The sequence below is a fragment of the Lissotriton vulgaris genome, chromosome 2_1 (assembly GCF_964263255.1).
Source record: "Lissotriton vulgaris chromosome 2_1, aLisVul1.2, whole genome shotgun sequence".
NCBI classification, from domain to species: Eukaryota; Metazoa; Chordata; class Amphibia; order Caudata; family Salamandridae; genus Lissotriton; species Lissotriton vulgaris.
Genome location: NC_141687.1, coordinates 25564693 through 25578471, shown reverse-complemented (window position 1 = coordinate 25578471; position 13779 = coordinate 25564693). Strand labels below are relative to the sequence as shown.

Genomic DNA, 13779 nt, shown 5'->3' with positions numbered 1-13779 from the left:
TTCTGCCTCCCTCATGCGCCAATAATATTTAACGAGTGCTCCTTGTCTTGCTGGGAGCTGGTTAGTGAGACCGTACTCCAGACGAATTTGGGCTTGCGAGATGTGTCTCGGAATTGAAAAAAGAGTTTTGAACAGCCTAGATTGGGCGAGATTTAACGCTGTAGCGTCCCGGGTTGCCAGTAGTTCGGAACCGTATGTCAATGATGGCAAAAATTTGGCAGTTACGATATTGAGAATGTGGCCGGTAGAATGACCTTTTAATTGCTTTTGGACTATTTTAAAGGCAAATTGGAGCTGCTTTGCTTTGGTTTCCCCCTGGTCTTGGTGCAGTTTAAACTTTAGTCGGTGGTCTAGTAAGATTCCCAGGTATTTATAATGATTTACCTGGATTAGAGGGGTAGAATTAATCCTCCAGACAAAATTATTATTTTTTTTTCTCTGGCCGCAGAAGCATATGATGTTGGTTTTTTTTAGGTTTATAGTTAGTTGTGCGTTCACAAGGTACTGCGACAGTTTTGAGATCGAACGTTGTAAACCGATGGGGGTTTTTGAAAGGAGAACAATGTCGTCAGCGTATTGGAGACTTGTTATAGGCGAGTGGGCCAATTTTGGTGGATCTCCCGGGATGGTGCTTATGACACTTTCTAGGTCCGCAGTGTAGATATTAAAGAGGCTTGGGGCCAGAACACAGCCTTGCTTTAAACCGTTAGTTGTGTGGAATTTCCTGGTCAGGCGTCGACCATCTCCTTTTTTCACTTGGACCCAAGTATCTGTGTAGAGCTCAGTAATTGCTCCTAGCAGCTTTGGCGGCACGCCCCAGGCTTTCATTTTTGCCCAAAGACTTGATCTAGGCACTTTATCGAAAGCCGCTTTTAGGTCCAGAAAACAAGTATACAGCGGGGTGGAGTTATGAATAGCTTTGTTAACAAGGAGGGTTAACGCGGATAGATTGGTCAAGGTGCCCAGGCCTGGCCGAAAGCCTGTTTGTGTCCGGGGAATGATCCCAGTACTGCTCACCCAGGATTCCAGTTCTACCAACAAGTTGGAAGCATAGATCTTAGCCTCCACGTCAATTAAGGCAATAAGCCTATAGTTGTTGGGGTCTGACCTGGGCCCAGATTTGTAGATTGGATGCAGAATACTGCCTCTCCATGATTCGGGGATGTTCCCGGTCTGTAGGCTCTGACCAAACAAAGGTGTTAGTTGACTGGCCCAAAACGATGGGTCTTTCTTAAATAAGGCGTTGGGAAGTCCGTTTGGACCGGGCGCTCCATCTGCTCTCAGTGATTTTATGGTGTTTGAGACCTGCTTTAATGAGAACAATTCAGTGTCTCCTGTAGCCTTTAGTATCTGTGAATTCCCTGTGGATTTTGGAACTGGCATTATACTCGGGCTGGACCGAGAAAGCTCCACAGGATGCTCGATGTTATTGTCCTTACATGACTTGTACGAGGAGTTATATAATTGGTCGATGTGACTACTCCAGAGATTGTCAGTCATGTCTGAGTTAAACTGGCGGTGTTTGCCATTTAGCATGAAGTTTATTTTTGCCCAAAAATCTTTCGAGTTCTGCAATTTACTTGCGTGAAGTATGGAACATGCTAGTTTTTCCCTGTGCATTCGCTTTGCCAAATTGGTCTCTCTTTTTAGTTCTTTTTTTAGAGATTCGATTGTGTTCAGCACGGGTTGTGAGAGCTGGGGATCTTTTTTGCGTTTGGCCCGGAGGAAAGCATTTATTTGCCTTTTTAGTTGACGCAGTTTCGGTGTGTACCATTCCCCACCTCCCTTTCTTATGGGTTTGCCTCCTCTGTTGTTGGATTGGTGTTTTTTATTGATCTCTGTTACAAAGTTTTCCCACGTTTTGACTGTGTCGCTCGATGTTTCTGATAGGAGGAACAGATCGTGGCATGATGCCATTAAGGTAGAGAGATTTCCTTCGTTCCAGTTTAACCGTTTTAAATTGAAAATTTGTGTGTGCAAGGTCAATGGCGCCGCCTTCTCTGACTTTGTGGGTTGAATGGTCAGGGTGAAGGTCTGAGGAAAATGATCGCTTTCTACGCGTTCCTGTATCCGGAAGTCACTTATGTCATGGAATAGGTCGGGGTCAGCCAGAGTATAATCTAAGGTAGAACCTGACTTCTTAGAGACCCTCGTTAGGGCGGCTGGTCTGTCCAGATGGCCTCTCCCATTTAGGGTGTACAGGTGGAGAGCTTCCAATTCAGAGGCACATTTCCTTCCCAATGCACTTTGTCTGCATTGATTGCCCTGCCGTGGCTCAATATGAGCGGGGAGGGTTCCCTCCTGTCCGCGAGTTAGGTTCAGATTGAAATCTCCCGTTATAATCATGTTTTCGCTTGGGTAGGTTGATTTCGATATCTTAATTGTTGTCACTAGTTGTTTTATCCTTTTTCCTTTGTGTTTTCCGCTAGGGTGCAAGTAGAGGTTCACGATCAGGAGTCCCAAGTTGGGGGAAACTTCCACTTTGATGCATTGCATCCATGTTGAATCTAAGTCGATACAAGTTGGTGACCATGTGAAGTCAGTTGATATAAAAATGGATAGACCCCCTTTGGCCCTTCCGGGACGTCCCTCCTTCTGGGCTGGGACAAGGAATTCTTTGTATCCTACTAAAGGCGAGTTTTTAGTCTGCCAGGTTTCTTGGAACAGTAGTATTTTAAATTGAGTTATGAACTCGATGAAGTCGTCTTCCTCCATCTTTGTGTTCAAGCCATTGATGTTCCATGAGCAGATCTTGCAACCCTGCTTTTCCCGCATCGTTGATCTAGTTCAAGCTACGTTCCTATGGGCTTGAGCCCGAATAGCGTGATGAGGTCTTTCGGGCGTATCTGCCTCTTGGTGAGCGAAAGTGATTGTAAATTGCCTAAGTCGCTGCACTTCCGCTTTGGTGCTGCTTCTTGAATCTGGCCCTTTGGCATTTTTTAAAAGGCTTGTTTTTGTGATTTGTTTCCGCAGCGGGCTGGGATAGCGTGGAGGCTCCACTTTTTTTAGTTCAATACCCCATGCGGCGAAAACCTCCCTGTGAGAGAGGATTTGATCTGTGATGGTATGATTAGTCCAAGTTGTTATCGTCGAGTCTGAGCCTGATTGCAGAGGGTTTGGTTTGAACTCTATTGATTCGAGGTCGCTTGATTTTAAGTGACGTAGGCCTGGAATTTCTTCTAGAAGTCTTAAAATGGCCCCTCTATTCAGGATATCATAGAGCCCTCTTGAACAATATTGTGGAATAAACTCGATTTTGTTACTTGGAGTGGGCCGCTTTTGAATTTTTGGTCGAGTGCTCGCGTCATTAGATGGGAGGGCCGTTCCTGCCTGGTCGACCACTTGCTCTAGTGTATGTGAGTTTTCCTTATGTACGCTGTTGGCGGGGTCTTGTCCATTGGGGACTGGAACGTGAAATTCGCCACCCTGTGTGTCACGTGGGTCACGTGCGTTGACTCCCTTAATCTTTGCGGCTTTGACTGAAATAACTTGGCTGTTGATGTCTGGGGCTTGGCTAGTTATATTCTTGTCGCATAATTCCGTCCTTTGATCAATGTTTATGTTGGTTCCAGGCTCTTGAGGTGGTTCCTTGCTATCTGGTTTTTGTCCCACCGGTTTAAAGATGCTGTACACTTTTAATGCGTTCTGATTTGTCACAGTGTAACCTGTTGCTCCTTTTGAGATTGAGGGTGCCTTGATGGGAAAGGAATCCCTTGACATGGTCCTTTGCTCTAGCATTGATTTGGTTTCGGGTGGGACGCACTCGAAATGCTGTTCGACTTCCTTGGTCACGGAGTTGTTGATGGAGTTTCCCGGAGAGGTTTGAGCGGCCCTTCGGTTGTGTGCTTTTGCCTTTCTGGCTTTCCTTAGTCGCTTCCGTTCTCTCTTTGTAAGCGTTGGAGCCTGTTTGATGTGATTAGCGGTTATCGCGACGTTGGGAGTTGGCTCCTGAATTAACTCGGCTGCCTCTATGCGGTTTACCGGGTTGTTGTCGTCTGGAATTGCTGGCGACCTGTTTTCCCTTACTGGGGGGGGATTGTAGAAGATCCTGCGATTCGAGGCTCTCCTCACCCCTGCCAGCAATGGTCAGCCTCGTCAGCCTACCGTGATCCTCGTTTGACTTCTGGTTACCGGTTAAATCACTTGATGTTGTGGTTGTCTCCGTAGGGGCGTCTTTTGATGAATCCTTAACAGCCCCCAGTATTTGGGACATCAGACTTGGAACTGTAGCCAATTTGTCTATTATGTTGGAGCAGTGACAAGTGTAGAACGTCTGATCTTTATTCAATTGAACCTTGGTAATCATGGTGTTTAATTCTTGAAGGTTTGCTTCGATCCCCTGGACGTGAGACGCCAGGAGGTGGAGGAGGTCGACTTGAGTGTCCAGTTTGTCCGGGTGGTAGGACATGGCGATTCCTATGGTTTCCATTGTCTTTAGTAATTCCGGCCAAATGGAAACCGGTTGACTGTTCACTGGCGATTCCCCCTGAGAGTGTCTATAAATGGAGATCGGAGATATAGCAGAGTAGACTAAGTGGTTTGGTTGGATGGGATGCTCACACGGTTGGTCGCACCCTGATCTCTTGTCGGTGCTCTCTTCCATCCCTGGACCTTGGTAGTGTAGAGCTGATGACTTGCGTGGGCTTCATTTGAGTTTTTCGGTCTCAAGTGCTGTTAAATTTGGTTGCTGTAGCTTCAATGTCGGACTATCTTTGATAGCGTCTGTGTCTTCAGTGACTTGTCCGATGGAAAGAGGGCGCAGCTTTTTTTTCAAGCATAACATTGGGTGACTGGACATTGGACTGTAAGAGATTGCCTGAGACGTTGGGCCCGGATTTTCAACGCGGGGATACACCTGAAACTGCAGAAGAGGTTCCTCAGTTTTGGTCGTGGACGTGTTCTGAATTGGATGTGCGTTCTGCAAACTCGGCTCTTGAAAGACCGAGTCATCAGCTGCGTCCGGGGCCCAATGTACTAGGGCGCGCACCGGCAGTATGTTTGACATTTGCGGTGACTGAATGGGTGATTCCCCCTTGGCTTGCTTTAAGTCCTTAGCTAATTGTTTGATTTTTAAATCGTTTAGCCATAGAGGGCCGGGCCCCTTGCGCCCAGAATTCGTTCTTGACCTTACGGTCTGGGCTTTGCTGGGTTCGCTGTGGCACCTTGGCTGGTATAGTGGTGATACGGACCGTTTGTCTTTCTTATTTATGCCCTCCATGTGGGCGTTGTAGTGTAAGCTGCTACATTTGGAGCCGGAGTCTTGTGGTGGTGGTACCTTCCCGCTCCCACCCCCGGTAGAAAGTCTTTGACAGACTTTGAGGAAGTCCGTGATCAGGGCTCTTTTGCTTGCTTTTAAATGCGGGGCCTGTTCACTGTGTGCCGGGAGTGATGTTGCATCTCTCAAATTAATTCCTTCGTTGTTCACAGCAGGGCTGCTGGTTATACCGTCCTTGTCCTTGTTCTTATTGGCTCCTTCGTCCAAGCTTAGTAGACCAAGAATATCAGATTGATGTTGCGTGCCCTGGGGATTTTTTACAAGGTCCGCGGAGTCTGTTGCGGGGGCTGTTGTGATAGATCCTTGAACTTCCTGGGCTGTCTTTGCGGGACTCTTGCCCCTGCCCATGGCTGCCCCTTCAATTTCCTCCTCCATCTCTTCCGCCACCCCGTTGGTGGTCATACATGGGGGACCCCCCTTAGCTTTCTTTGTCTTCCCCTGTGATGGTAATGCTGCCGCATCCTCGCCTCGTAGTCTCCCCGACCTCATACTGCTGCGTAGGGGGGTGTACAAATTGGCCCTTTGATTGGCGCTTTGGTTGACAAGGAGGTTGACAGGGAGGAGGGAAGTATGCAGGCTGCCTTGATAAAGCGATGTTAGCCTTCTTTATTGCTTATGTCTCTGTTGGCCGTTTGGCAGCTGGCTTTTTAATTCTGTTCGCGTATGTAATGAGTAATAAGTATATAATAAGTTGGAATGAGCGGCGTTGTCAATATATCTGGGTTGATGTCTAATTTACTGCTGGTTTTGTTTGGTTTGGTTTAGTTAGACTTTGCTGCTGATGAATGATAGTGGTAGGGAATGGCAAATGACGAAAAATGGCAGCAAACGGCGACTGGTGATTGGTCCGAGGTGGGCGAACAAGCGGAGCACACGGGGGGCCACAGGCTGGGTGGACCTAGTCAACCCGCCTCCCTGGGTCCCTGGGTCCACCCCCGGCTCTTACTTAGCAGCGGCCTCTAATGGCTGCCGCGCTTGCTATTCTTCCTTCCCTCCCACCAGCCTCGCTTCTCACCTTGCAGGCTCCTTGCAGGCTCCTTGCAGGCACCTGATCTCCTGTTTTTCAAAAACGCGGTTGTTGGCCACCTGAATGCTGGGAAGTTTGTCAGGTGCTCCGGGGGGGGGGGTGGGAGGGGGGGGCAGACCCACGGGGGTGGCTTGCTGCAGCTCCTGGTTCCCAGCCGCAGCTCCCGCTTCCGCCGGGCCGCTCCCGCTACTCTCACTGTAGCCCGCCTTAGTGCCTCACTCTGTCTTGGGCTGCTTCCACCGCCGCCGTTCCCGCCGGCGTTCTCAGCAAGAGCGCTGCCCGGCCAACAGCTAACAGGGGTCGGTGTAGTCCGTGGTCAGTGGTCGCCTTGGGCGGGCGGGCGCTACCGGAGAATCAGCAGAATCGGCAAAATTGTAAGAGGCGTCTATCCTCTGCACATGCACCGTGCACTTGGGAAACGGGAGACTACCAGAGACAGTGCGCTCCGGAGACCCTTGACCCCAAGTGCTCCGCTACTCTTCCCCTGCAGACCCCCTTATCGGGGAAGGCGGAAGGTGGACAGGAGCGGCAATCTCGGCGTTGTACTCGGTTTGTCAGACACGGCGTTTCTGGCGTTCTGACTCAGCTCATGGGCTCCCTCCAGTGGCCAAACTGCAACCTTGGTTCTGCCGGGAGTCTCTCAGAGTATAGCGGTAATAGACCTAGAAAAGAGCGACGGAGAACTTGAACCGGCTGGGGATGCAATGTGATAATGTGCAATTGAACAATTACTCGTCCTTTTACTTATAGTACCACGCACTTTACCTTGGAGAAACAAAAGGACATTACCAACGGTACTAGTCCTCACGTTAGATAAAGTGGAATCGAACAGTTTTGCAGTCCATTTGTTTACAGCATCATGCACTTTATCTTGGAGAAATTACTGGAATTTACCAACGGCACTAGTTTTCAGTAGGACTTAGTGTATTCCCTCTTAACGTGTTTTTAATTCAAAATGTTAATGAGATTCATGATAATTAATGTATTTATATAATTGCTCGTGTTTTTTATGCATATTGGTGGATGTGCCGCCTTTTTATGATTCAAATCAAATCAATAAGTCATTTTAATTCATTCATTCATATTGCATTGCAAATGCTTGTTTTTTTGTTTCAAAAAAGGGTACTAAAAAGGAGGAAGCGCCGATAGATTTGAAGATGGGTCATATGGCTGTGCACTTTTGGTATCCTGGACGAGCCTCGCTTACGCCCACCCTTTTTTAACCCCGTCAGTGTGGTTACTGCAAAGCATCACTTACTCTTTGTCCTTGTAGTATTTTAGGAAGTCCCGGCTCGCCGCCTTTTCACACACCGAGTCCTCGGCGGTCTCCCCGCAGCAGGTGTAGGACTTCCCACGTGTGCCCCTCTGCTCGTACTTCCCCTGGTGCACAAGAGTCTTTTCAAACTCGTACTCTACGTTATCCGCGTTGAGAGTGGCGTGCACCAGTGCCAGGTACCCCTCCTTCTCCCCCGATACCATCCTTAGGGCCCTGCCCCTGCTGCCGAACTCCAGCTGCCTGCAGCCCGTGCCATAGGCCAGGTCTACGGTGCCCAGCGAGCGGCTCACCTCCTGGATGCGGGGGTCCGGCGTGGACCCTGAGCTCCGGGCTTCGGTGCCACGGGAGCGTCTCGCCTCGTTGACGAGTGTGTGGATGGGGTTGTTCTGACCTCCGGAGACCAGGAAGTGGGAGGCCTCGTGGATCAGGGTGCCCGGCTGGGAGTTTTTTGCCAGACACGCAGGAGCCTTCCAGAAGAGCGGGCACAGGTGCACGGTATGACTCGTGTCCCCTGCGTAGACATAGGCATAAGCATCTTTATAATCTGTCGTCGTGTCTTTCTTGAATTGGATTAATTCCATCACTTCCCTCAGCCTCGTCACCCTCTCTTCGGTGAGCACCGTGTACCGCCACATCCAGAAGATCTTTGCGTCGGTGAGCAGGTACTCTGGGGGCTCCATCAGCAGCCGCTCCCCCTTCTTAAGGGTGTCGGTGAGAATGCACAGGGCTTTGATCTTGGCCTTGACGGCCACCTGGGTCTGGTGCCATTCCAAGCTGTAGACTCCAGCGGCCTCTTGGCGCACAACAGCCTTACGCATTTCCGAGCTTCCAAGGCCTGTGAGGAGACAAGGAAAGGGAGAAGCAATCACTCATGCGCACCGGACGCAGGTATTTCAGAGCCGTTCTCGAATCAGGCCCGGTTCTAGAGGGTGGGCCGGGTGGGCCGGGCCCACCCAAACTTTGGCCTGGCCCACCCAAACATAACCCTTGGCCCTGGCAGTGACGTCAGCAATGTCAGCAGAATATGGCCACTGCAAGTTAAAACGTTCTTCGAACGTTATCTTTCTTTAGGAGTTGCGTGATTGGGCCTGGGCTCGCACCCCCAATCACGCATCTCCTATTAGGCAGGTGGGCTGTGTCCCCGCCGACTCGTGCAGGTACATTAGGGGCACTGCGAAGGGGACAAAGCCTTTCGTTGGAACTGGATTTGTGGATAATTAATTATTTTCTGCTGGTAAAGAGGAGTTTGTTTTGCCGTTTTCCGGACCTTCCTGACCCCTTGAGCTGTTTGTTTATCCGATCCGGCTGTGACAGAGTTCATAAGGAGTAGGTAAGAGAATGTGTGGCTATTTTTTTTAAATCTGTGAGAAAGACCTACTTAGAACGCCGTGTTTATTTCATTTTCATTTACATCGTGTGTTTAAGTCGTTGGTATCATTCATGAGTGTTTCTGCAAGGATGCACGACAACTAAATGTCCAAATAACCTTGGGGATTGTTGATCTTACCTCCGGGTAAGTAGTGCGCTATATAAATGCCTATACATTACATTACATTACATGAGGGGCACTGGTGGAGGGTGGTAGTGGGGGAGTCTGAGGAGGCGGTCATGAGGGGGGTTGCTTTGGAGTGATGGGCACTGGTGGGGGGCAGGTAGGGAGGGAGTCTGATGAGGAGGTCATGACTGAAAGGGGCTAAGGAGAGATGAAGTGCACTGTTGGAGGGTGGTAGTAAAGTTGTGTACCGAGTAAGAGGTCAGTGGTGGGACACCAATAAATACTTTTGCACCGGCGCTATAATAGACCCTGTAATGTTTTTGCTTATTTAATTAGCAGTTGGGTCATTAGGGCCACTGTGTAACATAGTTTAAAGTGTGTGCTAATTATATTTACTCTTATATTCAGGGTTTTCAGTTTGAAGGTGATTTTACAAATCTTTTTAGTGGGATTATGGAGAATGAAACCAGGTGGTGCCTGATATGGGGCTGGGGACCAAGGTTAGCTGTGAGTTAAGGTGCACGGTAGAGAGATTGTAGAAAATTGATGATCAGGCCTGGAAGGGAGTGTACTGCAGAGTCTGGGGTCAGATGGAGGTAATAATGAAGAGAGATTCTCTCTGAAGGCTGGCAACGAGGCAGGCTGAGTAGTGTTACTGGCCTGATACTCCCACCTCAGAAACCTCCTCTGCCCATCAAAAGGACCTTACATGGGATCAAAACACTTTTTGAGAGTGTTAACGATTAGAAAGAGATTTGGAAAACAAATGGAGGGCCCTGAATCTCCTGTTATCCCCTTCTATCACACGCAGGAGTACAGTTTTTTTTATTTGTATGCTACCTCCAGAAGCGACACATTGAGCCCGCAGTGGCCCACCCAAATGCGCCCTTGGCCCACCCAAACAAAAATTCCTGGAGCCGGGCCTGTCTCGAATACAAGTCTGAGCCATTAATGAACAACAACAAACACTGCTTCCAGACAAGCAACAGAGCCGAACACACAGCAGGCCCGCACAGAGCTGCCACCAGGACGCATTAGTGACTTTTGTTGATGCGTCCACGGCTTTACTGTGGCTTTCTGGTGGGTTTGTTTCACCGGATGTGTGAGGTACGAGGCGAGCATGCTGTTGTGTTCAAAGTACTATACGGCAGGCGGTGAAGGCTCTGTGCCCTGTGTATCTTTTACAATACACACTAGAGGCATTATTTTCCCAGAATCCTCGGCAAGTTACTACAGCGTTGACTTTCCATAAACCCATGAACAACATTTCTGAGCTCATTTCTGGTGTACTGCTCAGTGCTGGAACTGGAACAACTTTACTCAGTACTTAATATGTAAAAAAGGAAGTGCCGGGCCCTTCTCCGGAGGCCCCTGCAGCCTGCACCACCCATTGACCCTGCCAGCGCTGCCAACGACAGTGCCAGCACAACTGCGAACCATCACACCCTACAAGTGTGACAATTCAGACTACTCTGGGAATCCAAAGCTATAAGAATGGCATGTGTGGCAGGTATTTTTCATTTTTATTAGGTCTCGCCTAACGATGCAGCGCGCAGCATTGTAGCTAGCGAGTTCTATTGTCAACTTGGTTTTGGAAGGGGGACAAGACATGTGCATGTGTACAGCAAGACAAGAGATGTGCACGCGTGCGGCTCGCAGCGTTATTACAACGCCTGCTCGCACCATACGCATGCACATCTCCTGTCCAGGAGCAGTGCGCTTACATCAGCTGCATGCAGTAACTGCGCGAAGAAACTTACGCATCAACCGGCCCCAGCCCGTGCACGTGTACGGCCCGTCTCCCTCAACACGCGCAAGGCATGCTTTCACTTCCCATCCCTCCAGCGTTTCAGCACACGACCTGTGATCACAGACACAGCGCCTCCGTGGGACCACAAAACACTATGTGAGAACAAACGCAGTGATTGTCACCAGACACACTGGTAGTGTAAGGGTAAGTGTCTGCATGTAAGAGGAGACACTGGCTGCGTGTGAGGGAACTTGGCTCTTGGTGCGCTGCCGAAGGAGTCTGCGAGCCTGGCTCTGGAGAGGGCGCACTGCTGCCTGCTCTGCAGTGCGTGGAGCGCTCCGTGTGTGATTGTTGTTGCAATTCTAACTAAATTCTGAATATAGAAGTACATTGGTCTTACCAGAAGTCTCATGCGATGCCACCCCGCAGCAGAAGATGCTGAACGCCAGCGCCAGCCGGACTGCCCTGTCCATGCCTGCGGTACCCAGGGCAGCGCCCGGTAATGGTATTTAGATTCTTAAGTTATCCTTTGGGGGCAGTGGGTCCCGAACAGGGATTCTCCTCACACAGTTACCGTCCTGCGCCGCTCACTGAGCCCGGGGATCTACTGTCCGGATAATGAATGTAAGCATTGACAGTGCGGGCTCAGGACACTCTGTCTTATGTGAAGAGTGCAGCTCCAGCAGCAAAAGGGGCTCTGTTGACTCCTCCCACCGCCAACAGGCCACGCCCCCATCACCTGCCCACTCCCCCTATGCGCACCCAGCGGCAAGCCAGGGTTCCCTAACACTGATCTCTCTTGGCCCAGAGGCGGAATCATTGACTGAACTCCTAATATTCGCAACGCAGGGGGTGTCTAAGCACTTCCTTCATAGGCCTGTTGTTCTTCCATGGTTTCTAGAGAAGCAATGTTATTTTCATCAACTTTTTCTAGTTACGTTTAACTGCGTATGTGAAGGAGCAGTTCAACAAGGAGCGCAGAGTGGGAAAGGCTGCGTGGCGGGACTGAGGCCCCCTTCTGATGCGCAACAGGGCGCCTCACTCTTAACTAATGACTGCCATGCCTTGCTAGGACGCCTCTTTGATCCCACAATTTCACAGATTATTACTCTCAATTCAAATACGTGTCCATGAACCAGCTGAAGGAAAATAGAATATGTTGGATCACTAAATATATATACATACACGTATATAGACGCAGACACTAAAAACACAAACACCAGCAAAGCAGCTCGTGCAAATTGATATGCTCACGACCACTCCAAACTGTTACCCACCCCAGTGTTTGCCAATTACACCTTACTACTGTTACTCATCAACTTGACTCCATCTTTCATTCATTGTACATCTACCGCTTAAAATGCTCACCCTCCTTTTTACTTCCGGGTTTAGCACTGGATGGACGTCTCTTTCTTTTCCATTCATTTACTTTTAGAGCACTAGTGGCACTTTTAAACATTTTAAGCTAAAGCACGGTGTGCCACATTTGTTGCAATAGTAAATAATCAGGAAACAATACAGATGCACATAACTTTTTTTTCTATTTATTGACTTTGGTAGTAATGGCGGCATGCTGCGCTTAGATTTAAGCAGCTAACGCTAAAGTGCGGTATGCCACCATTTCTACAAAAGTCAATAAATAAAAAACAAAGGCAGGCTGAAGCCACGTTTCATTTCTATTTGCAAAGCCAAGAGCTCTACATTTATCTAATGCAAGACCTATTGCATTGTAAATGCTTGTTAATGTATATTGAATGATTAAACGCTGTCTGTCTGCTCACTCAATTTTAAAAGTCAGTGCCACCATGTGGTAGACTGCTATTAGAGCCGGTGTTGAACACCGGAAACCACCAGCTCACATTAACCACTGACTTTACTCTGGAAACCCAGAAATAGGGGTCATGGAAGAGTCATTAGTTGTGAGCAGGCTCGAGTGACACCTCCTTCCGGTTCCGGGTTGAGAGTGGTGAGATGCTCAGTGCAGTGCAAGCCGCTAACCAAGGGCTTTGTCCTGCCGAGAGAGACTAGCAAGAAAGGCTAGGCGGCCGAGCCATTAGAGTTGCAGGAGAACCCCGAGAGAGCTGCAGGAGCCTCCGAAGCCACAGGAGGGCCGGAGCCTCAGAGCAGAAGTGCACTGCGGAGCGCAGGGGCAGGAGAGCCGTGGTCAGGACCGGAGAGGAGGTGAGGTGAGGTTCTACCAACTGCTTACCCACCCTGCCCCTACTCTCCCCTCGCTACTTTCACGCTCCCTTGCCCACTCTTCTCCACCACTCACTGCCCCCTCCAGAAGCAGTAGCCTAAAAAACGCCTGGTAATGTCGTGACCGCGCCAGCGCCTGTGCAAGAGCCTCATTTGAAGCCTCATTAGGAGACCGGGCGACTGAGGAAGGGACCTCAAAATAAAATAGTATTAAATAAAACAAAAGTCCTACCACCTCGAGGTTGTGTTTCCAACTCCCTTGACTTGTGGACATCTTTTGGATTTTAGATTCCTCCGCCTGAAGCTATCTAAGGGGGGCAGCTGCCCACAGAAGATCCTCAGCAGCCCCTGACCCACCCCCCCGACCCTCTTGGCTCCCCCAACAGAGCTCAACTGAGCCCACTCTGACCCTCAATACCTCCAACAACAGCAGCAGCATCTGTGAGCGAGTGGCAGCAGAGAGGGAGGGGGCAGGGAAGCTGGTGGTGATCAGAGAGGATCAGAGGAGGAGAAGGGGGGGGGCAAAAAAACCCAAGGCTCAGGACATCGCTCAGAAGCACAGTACAAGGCGCAAGGTAAAGGAAAAGACACCCTGAGAAGGCTCAGAGTTAGGCAGAGTAAGGCAGTAAAGCAGAACAAGCCCAGCAAAAATCGACAACAGCAACAGTCCCTCCCTCCCCAGCGGTGAAGTGAAGAGTATTCGGAGCTAGGCAGGGGCCTGGTAATTACACAGAATCACACAGATACAATACCAAAC

General features: G+C 49.5%; 1 protein-coding gene across 1 annotated transcript in view; it reads right to left on the bottom strand.

Moving 5' to 3' along the window:
• The window catches only part of LOC147729487 (uncharacterized), a 47489-nt gene extending 36193 nt beyond the window's left edge, over positions 1-11296 (bottom strand). The window contains exons 1-2 of the mRNA XM_086954001.1: positions 11224-11296; positions 7561-8413 (exon numbers count right to left, since the gene is read on the bottom strand). Of these exons, the coding sequence (XP_086810127.1) occupies positions 7561-8413; positions 11224-11296 (926 nt within the window). The remainder of the gene's footprint in view (positions 1-7560; positions 8414-11223) is intronic.
• Between the last annotated feature and the right edge of the window lie 2483 nt (positions 11297-13779).